The 16,618-nt window shown below is 39.3% G+C and overlaps 1 protein-coding gene across 1 annotated transcript in view; it reads left to right on the top strand.

The window, feature by feature from the left end:
* slc9a2 (solute carrier family 9 member 2) overlaps positions 1-16,618 on the top strand; it is a 102,428-nt gene that overhangs the window by 10,548 nt on the left and 75,262 nt on the right. Inside the window, exons 2-3 of the mRNA XM_072263226.1 lie at positions 2,853-3,316; positions 12,653-12,903. Of these exons, the coding sequence (XP_072119327.1) occupies positions 2,853-3,316; positions 12,653-12,903 (715 nt within the window). The remainder of the gene's footprint in view (positions 1-2,852; positions 3,317-12,652; positions 12,904-16,618) is intronic.

Raw genomic sequence — 16,618 nt, 5'->3', positions numbered from 1 at the left:
AATCTGATACTATCAGCCCTTTATATCAAATAAGGAATGTCAAAGTCTGTTTCAGACTTTTTTGAAAACCTTCCGATCTTCCATATTCTCCAAGATTTGGAAGCCTTAATTCACTTCACTTTTTCTTGTGATCATATTGCATTAATCGACGTAGCACCCTCATCTGATTTTATAGCTGTACATTTGACTGTTGCAGACCCAGAGGCATTGCACATGGAAGGATATCTGCTTTCCACATTATTCAGTGCTGCCACCCACCTTTCTGTGTGACCACACTCTTTTCTGGTGCTGACTCGTGGTTGGGCTTCTGACCCACCCAGGCACCATCTCCACTTATACCATTGACTCATCTGGGTGTCTGTCTCCTTCTTCCCTTGTTATGGTGTTAAACGAAGAGGCGAAACAGCTGATTCGGGAAAGAAATACGAGATGACTTCACTGCTTCTCTCATCCTCTTTCATTAAGTGCTGAGCTTGCCCAGAATATGTCACTCCAGAGTATGTTAATCCTGTCCCTGCTCAGTATTTCAGGTCTCTGGGAGCAGTCTACAATAATTACCAATATCACAGCTTCCGTATTATCTTGGACTATAGTGCACTTCAATAACTCTGGTACTTCTTTGGAATAATACTCATTATTCATGGTACATGGCCAAGTCTGTGGCTGTAGGCTCTCAGCTCATTATCGAGCAGTAAGCTGTGGGATCTACACTTATTATAATGTGCTGACAATTTATTTCTATTTTTTTTTGTTGAAATCTTTTTCCATACATAAGCTACAATTTTAAAATGAGGAAATACATAACACAATCCCTTGAGGGTTGGAGTAACCCACCAAGCTTAAAGTAACAGTTTATTGAACAATTACTACATATGCCACCTTCATAGTTGAATATAGATGCTCATTTTCATAGAGCAATGTGATGCATGACCAGATTTTATGTCTTGATCAATAAGCTACAGAACCTCCCTCTGCAAATGGATCCTCAGCTTCCTAACCAGATGACTACAATCTGTGCAGATTGGTGACATCTCCTCCTCACTGACAATCAATACTGGTGCACTTCAGGGGTGTGTCTCTCTCTATACTCATGACTGTGTGGCTAGGCATAGCTCAAATGCAATCTATAAATCAACTGATGATACAACCATTGTTAGTAGAATCTCAGATGGAGTTGAGAGGGCATAAAGGAGCGAGATATAACAGCTAGTTGAGTGGTATCACAGCAACAACCTTGTACTCAGTGTCAGTAAGACGAAAGAGCTGATTGAGGACTTGAGGAAGGGTAAGATGAGGGAACACATACCAATCCTTATAAAAGGATCAGAAGTGGAGAGAGTGAGCAATTTCAAGTTCTTGGGTGTCAAGATCTCTGAGGATTAGACCTGGTCCCAACATATCAGTGCAGCTATAAAGAAGGCAAACAGCAGTAATATTTCATTAAGAGTTTGAAGAGATTTGAAAACACTTGAAAATTTCTATAGATGTACCGTGGAGAGCACTCTGACAGGCTGCTTCACTGTCTGGTATAGGTGCTGGGGGCTACTGGATAGGACCGAAACAAGCTACAGAAAGTTGTAAAATCAGTCAGCTCCATCTTGGGTACTGGCCTCCACAGTATCCAAGATATCTTCAAGGAGCGATGCCTCAGAAGGGTGGCATCCATCGTTAAGGACCCCCACCACCCAGGACATGCCCTGTTCTCATTGTTACCATCAGGAGAGAGGTACAGAAGCCTGAAGACGCACAATTAGTGATTCAGGAACAGCTTCTTCCCCTCTACTATATGAACACTACCTCACTTTTTTGTTATATATACTTCTGTTTTGCACTATTTTTAATTATTTAATATACACTTATTGTAATTGATCTACTTAATTTTTTTTCTTTCTATATTATCATTTATTGCATTGTATTGCTGCTGCTAAGTTAGCAAATTTCATGACACAGTGATAATAAACCAGATTCTGATTAAGGGATAATTTATTGGCTAGGGCAAAATGATCTCCCTGAACTAACCTACCCAGTTTGAAGTGGTAGTTTATTTAACCTATGCAAATTCATGCAAGATTTAAATTGCTGCAGGTAAATTCTCCTGCAACCTTTAAAGCCAAATATTTATGTGAAGTTTTTTCTAGAAACCAGCAGTAGTATTTCCTACCACATATATCACTAAGAATGTAAAGAGGTTTGCACTGTTTATTCTTTTGTGTTTTTGCTTTTATTATGAGCAAATTTATTTTTGAAATAATAAAAAGTAATTATTCCCACCTCATATCTCATTCAGTAATGGCAGTTCAAGGGGTAAGAAAGTGTAACACCTTTCAAACAGAAATCTTCAATACTTTCTTCTTGTGTGTTTTAACTAACAATTTCTTTTTTGGAGTGCCTTCATTCTTATTTGCATTTGAAGCGGAGAATATCATAAACCAGACTACTGTGCAAAGGAGCTTCTGCATACAGTAAGGAAATGCATGAGTGAGTCGTTTTCTACCCAAACTAAATTGTATTTTGCTGCTTAGATTTGCAAAGCACAGAATTACAGTAGAATTTTGTCAATACTCTGTGTAATTTTATAAATTTTGTTTTGATTTGTTGAGATCATTACACTTTGTAAACAAACACCCCATTTGGCCTTTATTTGTAGTAACTCTAGATGATCATTGACCTAAAACAATTCTGTTCTACTTGCACAGAATTTTCTGAGCATTTCAGAATTTTCTGTCTGTAGCTCAGATTTCTAACATTTCAATCCAAGAAAAATCTAAAAAAGATTCTCCTACTGAATAACCATAACTTTACTGAATTGCTCTTTTAATAGGCTAACATTTGTTATTTTGCTTTCCTTGCAGGATTTCACCTTTATCATAAACTCTCCACTTACGTGCCAGAGAGCTGTTTGCTGATCATAATTGGGCTATTAGTGGGAGGAATTATCTTTGGAGCTGAAGAGCGATCTCCTCCTGTTATGAGCACAGATGTATTTTTCCTGTACTTACTGCCACCCATAGTCCTAGATGCAGGCTACTTTATGCCCGGCAGGCTCTTCTTTGAAAATATCGGGACCATCTTGTGGTATGCTGTGGTTGGAACCATATGGAACATAATTGGCATCAGCCTGTCACTATATGGAATATGTCAGATTCAGGCTTTTCAGCTGAGCGACATCACACTCCTGCAGATCTTAGTCTTTGGAAGTTTGATCTCAGCTGTGGACCCTGTGGCAGTTTTAGCTGTTTTTGAAGAAATTCATGTAAATGAACAACTTCATATCTTGGTATTTGGGGAGTCACTGCTTAATGATGCTGTCACTGTGGTAAGTAATTCAGTCATTATCCATTAATTTGTATATGCTTTACATTGAATCTGTCTCTGAAGTCCCTTCCCTTAACATCCCATCCAATTTTTGACTATTAACATCTCCAACTAACTCTTTCCCTCAAGACCTGATTTATCTTGGATTTTCATCAACTAATAAGGAATTCATCTTCTGTTCATCCAGGGAACTGATCAAATACAGTACAACAATATTTGTTACTCATCCAGTAATCTTATCATTATCCTTTACTTCAGTTGTCTTTTAAAGCTGTTCAAAACCTCTTTTCCTCCAATCAGATGTTAATATACGATGTAACTGATATAGATGGGAGCAGGAATTTAAAAGGGGCACATGCACGTAAGAGAAGTGTCAAACCTGTGGTAGATGGACTTCCATGTGGAGTTTTGAGTCTACAAGTTAGAAGTCCTGATTATGTTGCTGAAGTGAGGAAACTGGGAACAGTGAAGGGATTGAATTGTTGGTATACACAAATCCCTGAAAGATAATTTACAGGTAGAGAACTATTTATCTGGATTTTAGTGGATTAAGCTGCTGTGCCCAGACCTCTTGCCCAATTTCAGCATTCCAGAAAATAGAGGCACATTGCAGGTAATTTGCTTTAAAGAAAGAAGCTGATTTGGCTTGCATTCCTTTTTTTCAAAGGGCTTTAGTGTTAATCTAATTGTGTTCAATAGTATTTTTCTAGGGTTAAAAAAATGTTCTATTTTTGCCAGTGGGGAATCCAAAGCATTTTAAAATTAATTACAGTAAACTATTTAAGTGAGAAATTGGGAAGCACAGTGCTAAATGGAATAATTGAAATTTGGAACTAGAGGCTTCAAATGTCTTTGGTTTTGGATCAGCTTAAGCTTTAAAATTGACAGATTTCAGTTGCTGAAAGCTGAGGCATAAAGAAAATATGGATGATTTAAGTTTAAGCACCAATTGAACATGATTTGATGGTCTGAAATAGGCTTGCTTTGAATGGTGTCTTCTTTATACCTATGTATACTTTCATTCCTCCTTAACCCACTCCCACCTTCTTAAAAACCTCATGATTAAAAATTGCACATCACATTTGTATTAATGTTTAATGTAAACGTAAAACCTTAAAGTTGTTGTAGCTGGGAGTGGTTCCCACTACCTACTAAATGCTCCCAATGGCGTGTGCTTCAAACAGCCTTTAATAACAAAGCCCAGCTCCTGGCCTTCACATGTGGCTTAGATACTAAGGTTGGTGGAACCATCTCTACTGACAGGAGAAGGGGCAAAGGTAGGTTACTGGCACCTTAAAACCAGCCGCTTTGGGCAGATGGTCTCGTCAACTGTGGTTGGCAGCTCATCTTGGAGAAGGAAAACTCTGATCTCAAACCTTCACTGCCTTGTGGCTATACCCAATCATGGGGAAGGCTTCGGGAATAAACTCTTGAGCTAAAAATGCACAGCAGGAATCCCTAAGGCAGTCCGACATTGAGTTTAATGTTGACTCTTAACTCCTGCGATGCTTCTAGTATCGAACTGTACCGGTCTCTGCCGTTCCTTTGGGTTCAGCAGATGCATGTAGATGGGGAACTTGCTATACATGGGCAACAGCTTGCTCTCCAGATCGTACTGCCCAGGCTTGCGTACCTGGACAGCTAGTATGCAATATCCATGGTCAACTCTGACTCACAGATGTAAACCCATGTATTTAATAACTCATGATCTATTAATGGATGAACTATTTTAAAACTGGCATAGCAATTGCTCTCACAACTCCTTTTGATGCAATCCAAATGATGGAAATTTAAAGTAGGTTTTGTTCTGGGCCATGGCTAATTTTATTTTGTTTTCTTTGATGTTTATGGAACAGATATAACCACCACTTTGTTACCTACACCTTGACACTTCAACTTGTTTATCACTGACTGATTTTATAAATGATTTTTAGTTCCATAATATTAATTGGGTGGCAGGTGGAAATACCCCCTATAAAGGAGGTGTAAGGTGCTCCTTCCCTCTGCTAGCCTGCAGGTCACCCTTGGGAAAGGTGTAGCACCTTCTTAGTCCCCTAATCAGGGTCACGTGAAGCCATGGGAGCAGGTGGTGGATGGTTGTTTGAGCAGCTGATGCTGATCACAAATCCTGGTTATGCGACCACTGATGCCAGCCAAACAATCTCTGAAGAGAATCCACAATAGCTGGGGTCACCCATCCCATAAGACCACTTATGTAGAAAAATTTGCAAAGAACGATCATGGTCAAAAACCCATGATCGCCCACGTCATACGACATGACGCATAATGATGATGATAAATAAGGTATGGTGAAATATTTCTAATAATTTCTGTTATTGACTGATGTAAAGTAAAGGATACCCAGTATAGGAACCTTCTTCAGAAAGTTCCAGTTGTGTCAGGTAGCAGAAAGCCTACTGCAGTTAACTGAAACCACTGATTCTTTCCATTCTTCATTTCTTGAGAAAAGCTTGATTAGTTTGGTTTTGAACATGGTCAGACAAGGTGAGCCTGAATACGAATGTAAGTGCTATTGCTAGGTGACCGTTTTCAATGAGCTAGGCCTTCAGTAATTTTATTAAAGGGTAACCTCATGTTTTTGCATACACCTCTCATTAACGTTCCTACCCACTGCTTTGAATGCAAAATTAACTTTAAATAAAACCAAATTTGTGGTCTCATTTACTTTACCTCGAAAAAGAATTCAGACCCCACAACTATTTTCACATTTTACTGCCACAATATATTTTCTAAACTTAAAATATATTAAAGTAGGAATTTTTAGATAATCTACGAAACATTGTGCATCATGTCAAATCAAAATAAAAATTCCAAAACCTGTAAACATTTTACAAATTAAAAACCAAAATTGTGAGGCTGAAAAAGTATTCATCCTCTTTTTAATTACTGTGCTACCTTTCCTCAGTAGCAATATATTACCTTACCAACTCACCCAATTTGTTGATAAAGAAAGTTGGAGGATCGCCTGCTTCCAATGAATTCACAGGGATACTGTTAATACCCCCTCCCGCTGTAAGGTCCAACAGTATGATAGATTTTCTACAGACCAAAACGAAGACAAAAGAGCATTCAAGACAAGTCAGGGAAATGAGAACAGAGAAGCGCAAATCTGGGGAAGGGTACAAGAGCATCTCAAAGCCACTGAACATACTCTGAACTCAGTGCAGTCCATTGTAGAAAAAGTATGAAACCATAGCCACACTGCCTAGGACAGGCTACCCATCTAAACTTAGTCACTGGAGAAGAATAAGAGAGCCAAATTTGTAAGTAAACTGCAAAAGTTAGCAGCTGCACCTGGAGATGAAGTTCATGGCTCCACAAACGCTGCCTTGCACAAAAGGGGTATTTATGGAAGAGCGGCAAGGAAGAATCCCTTGGCTAAAAAAGAAATAATATCCTTGCCCAGAATGTGTAAAACATCACTTAGAAGATGCTGTATAGATACTAAGATTGAGTGTTTGATGGCTCTGGGTCTGTATTCGCTGGAGTTCAGAAGAATGAGAGGTGACCTCATTGAAACCCTTTATTGAGTGGATGTGGAGAGCATGTTTCCTATGGTGGGAGAGTCCAAGACTAGAGACCAGAGGACACAGCCTCAGAATAGAGGGGCATCCTTTTAGAATGGAGATGAGGAGGAATTTCTTCAGCCAGGGAGTGGTGAATCTGTGGAATTCTTTGCCACAGGTAGCTATGGGGGTCAAGTCTTTATGTATATTTAAGGCAGAGGTTGATAGGTTCTTGATTCATCAGGGCATGAGGGATATGGGGACAAGGCAAGAGATTGGAGCTGAGGAAAATGGATCAGCCATGATGAAATGGTGGAGCAGACTCAATGGGCCAAATGGCCTAATTCTGCTCCTATATCTTATGGTCTTATGTGCCAGAAGGTCTTGTGGTCAGATAAGACAAAAATGGAATTGTTTGGCCTCAACTCTAAATGGTACGTGTGGTGTAAATCTAATACTGCACATCAGCCAAGTAGCACCAGCCCTCCTGTAACGTACGGTGTTGGTAGCATCATGCCATGGGGATACTTTTTAGCAGCAGAAACTGGAAATTTGGTCAGGATTGATGCAAAGATGAATGCTGTTAAGTACGCAGAGATCATGGATAAAGAAACCTGTTAGCCTCTGCCAGAAAGCTTAAACTGGGCAGGACGTCTGTCTTTCAGCAGGACCACACCTAGAGTACTCTGCCAGAATGGAGTGGCTTCAAATGAAGAAAATTAATGTCCTTGAGTGGCCCAGTGATAGTCCTGACCTTAACCTGATCAAACATCTCCAGCAAGACCTCAAGGTTGCTGCCCGCTGTCGCTCCCCAACTAATCTGACACAGCTTGAGCAATTTTGTAAGGAGGAATGAGCAAATCTTGCACCATCACAGACTTATCCAGAAACACTGCTGACTGTAATAGCTGCGAGCGGTGGTTCAACTAAGTACTGAGCGAAAATGGATGCTTTTGAATTGCTGACATCTCAGTTTTTGAATTTTTAGTTTTTCATGCCTTACAATTTTCTGGGCTCAACTGTGAAGAAAGGAGCATGTGATTGACAAATAAAATTTCTCAGTTAAATTAATCAAAATCCCTCTTTGTAATACTCATTTACGTGAACAAGAGGTTTTGGGCTGAATACTTTTTTAAGGCACTGTACATTAATTCAAATTTTGGATTTTTAAAAAATATTAGCTTTGGCTTTGTAATTCCATTGTCTAATTGCCATTACTGATGCCAGTTCGAGACCATGAGTTTCCACATTTCATTGGTGAACTGTGTTTTCTCATCCTGGTAAAGGTGGTGTGTGTAGAGCTGTAAGATCTTATTGATCAGTCTCAGCACAGCATTGTACACTAGTTTTTGAGTTTTGTGATTGCCACTTTGCATATGAAGGACATGTTTACCCAAAACTGGCATGTTGAAAGGCATCATCAGCTATTTAGACAATAGGTGTTAGTGACATTTAGTGAATTTAAATCCAACCATTGTGTTTTTGAGGGAACAGATGCACAGAGCATACATGGTTAGTGTTGGCGGCGTGCAGTCCTTTGCCATATGTATATAATGAACTATCATGTGCCGCTAGCATTTGTACTAAACACTTTCAATGCCTTTCTGGATATGATGCTTCACTATTTTGAGTGTTTTAGGCTAGGCATTCAGTAGGGATTTTTCTTTCTCTGCAAGAAGGCTCTGAGAACATGTTGGAGACTGCAGATGCTGAAATCTGGAACAATACACAATTGCTGGAGGAACTGCTGCCAAGCTTTAGAGTTGGTGAATTTTCAGTGATGAACTTGCTTCCATTATCGAAACAAGCCATTCAGTCCACCACTTCTGTGTGGACTGTCATGCCTATTTACATTAAACTCACTTGCCTGCCTGAATTCCATAACTCTCCATTCAAGTACCTGTGCAGTTGCCTCTCAAATATTATTACTGTTCCCTCCACCATCGCCTCCAGATGCTGACTACTATTGGTGTGAAAAAGTATACCTCCTCAGATCCTCTTTTAAAGCTCCTCCGTCCCGCCCTAGTTTTAACCACACGTACCAAGGGCAAACAGACTCTGGTATCAACCCTATCCAACCTCTCGTAAATTTATATTTCTCTATCGTGTCACTCTTGGCCACCTTTGCTTCAGGAAAGACAAACTCAGCCTATCTGATCCCTCCTCATTAGTTAAGCCCTCCAATCCAGGCAACATCCTTGTGAATCTTTTCCAAGCTCTCTCTATTCTAATCGCATCCTTTCTGTAGTGTGGTAACCAGAACTGCTTGCAATGCTCCAATCAGTGTAGCCTAACCAATGCCATGTGCAATTTGACATGACATCCCAAGCCCTATACTCAGTACCTTGACCAATAAAGGCAAGTCTGCCGTCAGTCTTCTCATTACCCATTCTAAAAGTGTTGTCACTTGTTAACATTGTGTTGTCACAAAGTACTTGCACACCAAGGTTTCATTGATCATCAGCACTCCTAGGACCTTTCTGTTCACTGAAATTATCATGTCAAGTTTCAATATTCCAAAATAGATCTGATCACATCTGAGTTTTTTTTATTAATTTTTTTATGCATTTCTACAATACAGCAACAAAAAAACCCATCAACAAAATAGAGATTTATACAGTGCAAAACAAATGTGTCCAATAAATAATTCATAACAATAAGGAAAAAGCACCCAAAATAAAATCATATAAAATTAGTGTCCTCCCCACCCTCCCACTATATACCCCAGGCCTACCATTTCTATGTATAAAACAAAAATTAATCAGAGCATTCAACCCCACAGAGCTGTAAGTATATATAAAAAAAAGAAAATATAATGCCAACTACCAAAACTGTAATGTAATTCACAACAAAAAACCGTAAAACTTACAGGAAAAAAAGCTGAAGGTAAGGGATTGTAGTAGAAAAAAAAAGGATAAACTTAATCTAAAGAGGAGTTATGAAAGTATTCAAGAAAAAGTCCCCACTCCTTATGAAACTTTATGTCCGAATTAAGAAGTGAATAATGAATCTTTTCAAGGTCTAAGCAGGACATAATATCACTAAGCCATTGAGCATGAGTGGGTGGGGCAGCATCTCTCCACCTAAGAAGAAATAACCGTCTAGCCAAGAGAGAGGCAAAAGATAGTGTTTGATGTTTAGTCAGACTCAAGTGCATGTCTACCTCACCCAAGGTGCCAAAAAGAGCAATCAGAAGGTTAGGTTCTAAGTGGGAATTAAGAATATGGGATAGAGTTGAAAAAACTTCTCTCCAGAATTTCTCTAGACTAGGACAGGCCCAGTACATATGAATAAGAGAAGCCTCACCCCCTTTACACATCACAAATGGGAATGATGTCAGGGTAAAACCACAATAATTTAGTTTTAGACATATGAGCCCTGTGTACAACCTTAAACTTCAAAAGGCAGTGGCGAGCACATGAAGAGGCTGAGTTAACTGACTTAAGAATTGAATCCCAAACCGCATCAGATAAGGAAATATTTAAATCATGCTCCCAGGCAGCTCTAATTTTACTGAAGGGGGCGTGCCTCAAGATCACTAACTTATCCCGAACAGCAGATATTAAACCTTTACCCAATGGATTAATACAAAGAAACAGGTCCACAATGTTTTTCTCAGGCATCTCGGGAAAGTTTGATATTAAAGGGTTAATAAAATGTCTAATTTGAAAGTATCTAAAGAAATGAGTATTAGGTAGGTTAAACTTTACAGACAGTTGTTGAAAAGTTGCAAAACGATTACCTATGAAGAGATCTTCAAAGCGCCTAATACCCTTTCTATACCAATCGTAAAGTGTTGAATCCTGCATAGAAGGTAGGAAAAGATGATTGTGTAGAATGGGGCTAGAGAGAGAAAAACCATGAAGACCATTAAAGTTTCTAAACTGAGCCCATATTCTTAACGTATGTCTAATAGGAGGATTAACAATAAGTCTAGACAAATGACAAGGAAGTGTGGAACTGAGAAGTGCAGAAATGGAAAGATCCTTAGTAGAGTTCAACTCCATTGCCACCCATTTTGGGCAGTCAGACTTACTATGGAGGAAAGACCAAAAAATAAGACAGCGAATATTGGCTGCCCAATAATATAAACGAAAATTAGGCAGGGCCATACCATCTTCCTTTTTAGATTTTTGAAGGTGAGCTTTATTAAGTCTGGAGTGTTTGCCCTTCCATAGATAGGACGAAATAATAGAATCTAACGCATCAAAAAAAGCTTTAGAAATAAAAATTGTTAAAGTTAGAAATAAATACAAAAATTTAGGAAGGATATACATTTTAATAACATTAATTGACCTACCAGAGACATGGACAAGGGTGACCACTGTATCAGATTCTGTTTTGTAGAATTTAGAAGATTGGCAAAATTTTCTTGAAAAAGATTCTTGTTACTGTAATACCAAGGTAAGTGAATTGATTATTAACTACTTTAAAAGGGAGGTCATGAAATACTAATGTTTGTGCTTCTGTATTGATTGGAAAGAGTTCGTTCTTGTGTAAATTAAATTTATAACTGGAAAGCTGACTGAATTTATTAAGAAGTGAAAACATTGGGGGTAAGGAGGGAGTCGGTTTTGATATAAAAAGTAAAAGATCATCGGCATAAAGGGAAACTTTATGCTCAACACCTCCCCTCCAAGTCCCCATCAATTCAGCACAGCTACGAAAGGCAATTGACAGTGGCTCCATAGCCAATTCAAAAAGTAAGGGACTTAAAGGGCATCCTTGACGGGTGCCATGTTTAAGGCTAAGAGACTGGGATAGGTGAGAGTTGGTTAAAACAGAAGTCGTGGGACATGAATATAACAATTTAATCCATGTAATAAAACCTTGTCCAAAATCAAATTTTTCTAAAACTGCAAAAAGGTAATTCCATTCCACAGGATCAAATGCTTTCTCCGCATCAAGAGAAATAACACATTCAGGAGTCCCAATTGAGGGTGAATATAAGATATTAAATAAGCACCGTATATTAAAAAGGGAAGGCGATTTTTAATAAAACCAGTTTGATCTTCAGAAATAATAGAAGATACAATGTTCTCTAATCTATGACATCTGAGTTAAATTCAATCCGCCATTTCCTTGCCTGCTTTTCTTGTCGATCTAGATCCTGTTGTAACCCTAAACAGCCGCCTTCATTGTCCAAATATACCACCAATTTAGGTGTCATCTGCAAACCTACCAATGATATCACCTACATCAAACCGTTCTAGTGTTTTCCGATGGGGAATGGAAATGGCAGGTACCTATAACAGAGGCTCTCAGAGGCTTTGGTGTTATACCGCAGGTGCTCTTCAGCTCCTGTCAGTTGGGCATTATCAATCCATTGAGCAACACACACAAAATGCTAGCGGAATTCAGCAGGCCAGGCAGCATCAATGGAAAAGAGCGCAGTCGATGTTTCAGGCTGAGACCATTCATCAGTTCTGTGTGTGTGTTGCTTGAATTATCGCCACCTGCAGATTTTCTCTTGTTTTTAATCCACTGAGAAAGTGCTGGTGGAGGAGAACCACCATTTAGAATCTCCTTGAGCCCGTAAACATTGATTTTCTTTTGGCAGTGTTTCTGTTAGTTATTACTTTGGGTTCAAGCTGATTGCGGAAAGAGAGCAGCTTTGGTGATTTTTAGTGAAGCTACTTTGGTCCAACTTTGATTCCAGGTATAATTCTTTTCCATCATGTAATTCATTTCATTATGTAAAACAAAATTAAGTTTGTGGTATAAACATTATTTGTTCCATTTTACAGTGATGGAATTTCAGCCATCTAAACGTGATCTAATGGATAATTGTTTTATTTCGTTTCTTTCAGGCTCTGTACCACTCATTCAAGTTGCTCTGCCAGATGCGCACCATTGAAACTGTGGATATCTTTGCCGGCATTGCTCAGTTTTTTGTGGTGGGCGTTGGTGGTATTCTAGTTGGAATTATTTATGGATTTGTCGCAGCTTTCACCACTCGCTTTACAGAAAATGTTCGCATTATTGAGCCGCTGTTTGTCTTCTTGTACAGTTACCTCTGCTACCTGACGGCAGAAATGTTCCGCATGTCTGGCATCATGGCGTGAGTATCTGATAATCTGCCTTCTGTTATTCGAAGATTACTTTATCTTCAAAGTCAAGTAATTAAGGTTGAGAGTGGGCAGAAAAATAAATCACATAAAATGTTATCTGGGTTGGAGGGCTTGAGTTTGAAGGAGAGATTGGATAGGCAGGAAGTATTTCTCCTGGAAGGAAGGAGGCTGTGGGGTGCACTTTAGTGATTTATAAAACTGTGAGAGGCATAGACAGTCAGCCCAAAACATTGACTGCTTATTCTTCTCCATAAACACTGCCTGACCTGCTGAGTTCCTCCAGCATTTTGTGTGTGTGTGGCATATCCTTTCCAAAGCAAGGGAAGTGTAAATCTTAGGTTCAACGTGAAATGAAAACTTTTACAGTAAAAGGGATCTGAAGGTAATTTTTTCTATACAAAGGGTTGTAGGTATATAGAATGAGCTGGAAGAGGAAGGTACAACTGCCACATTTAAAAGGCATTTGTAAAGGTACAGAAAGTACATTTAAAAAGAAAGGATCGGGGGATGTAGACTAATCGGGAACAATGGTATTAGCATAGATGAACATTTTGTTCATTGAGGACAAGGTGAGCCCAAGACACTGTTGCAGTCCTGTGTAAGTCCGAAGAATCTTTTCTGCATCTTATTTTATTCAATTGAGTATGTTGTTTATACTTATTTATTGCAGCATTCTAAAGGTCTTTAGTATTTAAATTGCTTCACTTTCATTCCACTCTGCCTTATCTTAAATAGCAAAGCCATGCAATGAAACTTTGACAGCCAGTTGGCAGTATTTCTTTGGTTTAGTTGTCCCCTTAACCATTAATGTTCTGTGCATTTTGAAGGCAATTAGGATTGTTAGTAAAAATATTTTTGACAAAGCATATTAGGAGAAAATATCACCTTTTACTATCACCTTTCACAATCGATCTCAAACTGCTATATAGACAGTTAATGAATGGTTGCTGGTGATGCAGAGGTCATGCAGTACAATTGTATACAGCAAGCTTCTTACAATTTTTTGAGGAAATTACCAGTAGGCTAGACAAGGGAGATGCAGTGGATGTTGTATATTTGGATTTTCAGAAGGCCTTTGACAAGGTGCCACACATGAGGCTACTTAACAAGATAAGAGCCCATGGAATTACGGGAAAGTTACATACGTGGATAGAGCGTTGGCTGATTGGCAGGAAACAGAGAGTGGGAATAAAGGGATCCTATTCTGGTTGGCTGCCGGTTACCAGTGGTTTTCCACAGGGATCAGTGTTGGGGCCGCATCTTTTTAAATTGTACATCAACGATTTAGATTATGGAATAGATGGCTTTGTGGCTAAGTTTGCTGACGATACGAAGATAGGTGGAGGGGCCGGTAATGCTGAGGAAACGAAGAGTCTGCAGAGAGACTTGGATAGATTGGAAGAATGGGCAGAGAAGTGGCAAATGAAGTACAATGTTGGAAAGTGTATGGTTATGCACTTTGGCAGAAAAAATAAACGGGCAGACTATTATTTAAATGGGGAAAGAATTCAAAGTTCTGAGATGCAACGGGACTTGGGAGTCCACGTACAGGATACCCTTAAAGTTGACCTCCAGGTTGAGTCAGTAGTGAAGAAGGTGAATGCAATGTTGGCATTCATTTCTAGAGGAATAGAGTATAGGAGCAGGGATGTGATGTTGAGGCTCTATAAGGCGCTGGTGAGACCTCACTTGGAGTACTGTGGGCAGTTTTGGTCTCCTTATTTAAGAAAGGATGTGCTGACGTTGGAGAGGGTATAGAAAAGATTCACTAGAATGATTCCGGGAATGAGAGGGTTAACATATGAGGAACGTTTGTCCGCTCTTGGACTGTATTCCTTGGAGTTTAGAAGAATGAGGGGAGACCTCATAGAAACATTTCGAATGTTAAAAGGCATGGACAGAGTGGATGTGGCAAAGTTGTTTCCCATGATGGGGGAGCCTAGTACCAGAGGGCATGACTTAAGGATTGAAGGGCGCCCTTTCAGAACAGAAATGCGAAGAAATTTTTTTTAGTCAGAGGGTGGTGAATCTATGGAATTTGTTGCCACAGGCAGCAATGGAGGCCAAGTCGTTGGGTGTATTTAAGGCAGAGATTGATAGGCATCTGAGTAGCCAGGGCATCAAAGGTTATGGTGAGAAGGCAGGGGAGTGGGACTAAATAGGAGAAAATGGATCAGCTCATGATAAAATGGCGGCGCAGACTCGATGGGCCGAATGGCCTACTTCTCCTTTGTCTTATAGTCTTATGCTCTTCTTCAAACAGTACGATAGTTCTTTTTCAGGGGTGATTGAATAGCTGATAGGTTAAGCTCTTTCATGGAAAGATATGGGTTTGTGTTATGTTTTTGGGCTAGAAATTAATTTCCTGTTGTCCATAAACAGGGGTAGAAAATCTAGATCTTACGGCTGCACTGCTCCTGGTGGGTGGCATAACTGAACCCGCACTTCATCCGAACTTGAAAACTTTGTTTCATTTGTGTACAAATATATGAACAATTGTTCCACAAGGCCCAATTATATCTCTGTGAGAGCTCACAGTAATAAAATCCGTGTATGGTTTCCTTTTCTGCAAGCACTGTTTGGTGAATGCATTTTCAGAAACACAATCTGCCTCCGCAAGCAGTGAGAGTTTAAAGCTGTTCACGGTGTAGTGTTACTTTTGGGGAGATGCTTTGTGTTTTGGGTTGTATGGGATCAAACAAGTAGGAGAAGGGAGTCTGGTGAAGACGCTGTTTTTCTGAAAAGGGACAATAGGCTTTAGCTGAATAATTTGCAATATTTAAAATCTGATCTTTTAAGAATAAATCGTGTGCAGTGTGTCTAGTTATCGTAATCCAGTAAAATGAATCTTTAGGACAAAGCAGTGACAGTGCAGTCTTTTAGCTTTTAGTTATTCTGCATTTCAGTTGCACAGGCACATAATTCTCATTTTCATGGTTTCATTGCAGCTGTGGCTTACTACTACTGCTTTAATAGATGGGGAAACACTTTGTTCAATTAGATGCAGTTGAAACAGGACTCCATCCATTACTTCATTCTCAAAATTAGCTTCACCATATTATCCAAGTCTATAAATTCTATGGCATATGATTTCCAACTTTATTCAATATAAATGCTTGAGATTAAAAATAAAGCAGATGTAGGAGTAGGTTGTTGGCCCTTCAAGCCTGCCCTATCATTCACTGTAGCTGATTTTCTACTTCAGCACCATCTCTGCATTTCCTTGATTTCCTTGACATCATGATTGGTTTTCAAGTAACAATACTTGAGCCTCAATAGAACTCTAGGGTAGAGAATTATGAAGACTCACCATCCTCTAAGTTGCTTCTTTTCCCTCTTCTGTCTCAAACTGTTTGCATCTTATTTGGAGACTGCCATCAATGACCATAGGCTCCTCAGCTGGAGGAAGCATTCACTCTGCATCCAAGTTTCAATGTGATCTCATCTTTTCCAATTTGGTTTTGAAATGCTCTAAGATATAGTCAATGAAAATTAAAAAAAAACACACAACTACTGGAAGTCTGAACTAAAACTAGAAAATTGGAGAAAATTCGATGGATCAGGCATCTGTTCTCAGAAAGAGATTTTACATTCTAAAACATCTGAAATAACCTCCTTCTTCAAAGAACAGTGTTTCCCTCCCCCTACCATTTGTACTCCCCTCACCCACATCACCTCCATTTCCCAGACATCTGCTCTCACCCC

This window comes from Mobula birostris, chromosome 7 (assembly GCF_030028105.1).
Source record: "Mobula birostris isolate sMobBir1 chromosome 7, sMobBir1.hap1, whole genome shotgun sequence".
Classification (NCBI taxonomy): Eukaryota; Metazoa; Chordata; class Chondrichthyes; order Myliobatiformes; family Myliobatidae; genus Mobula; species Mobula birostris.
This window is presented reverse-complemented; position numbering and strand designations above follow the sequence as displayed.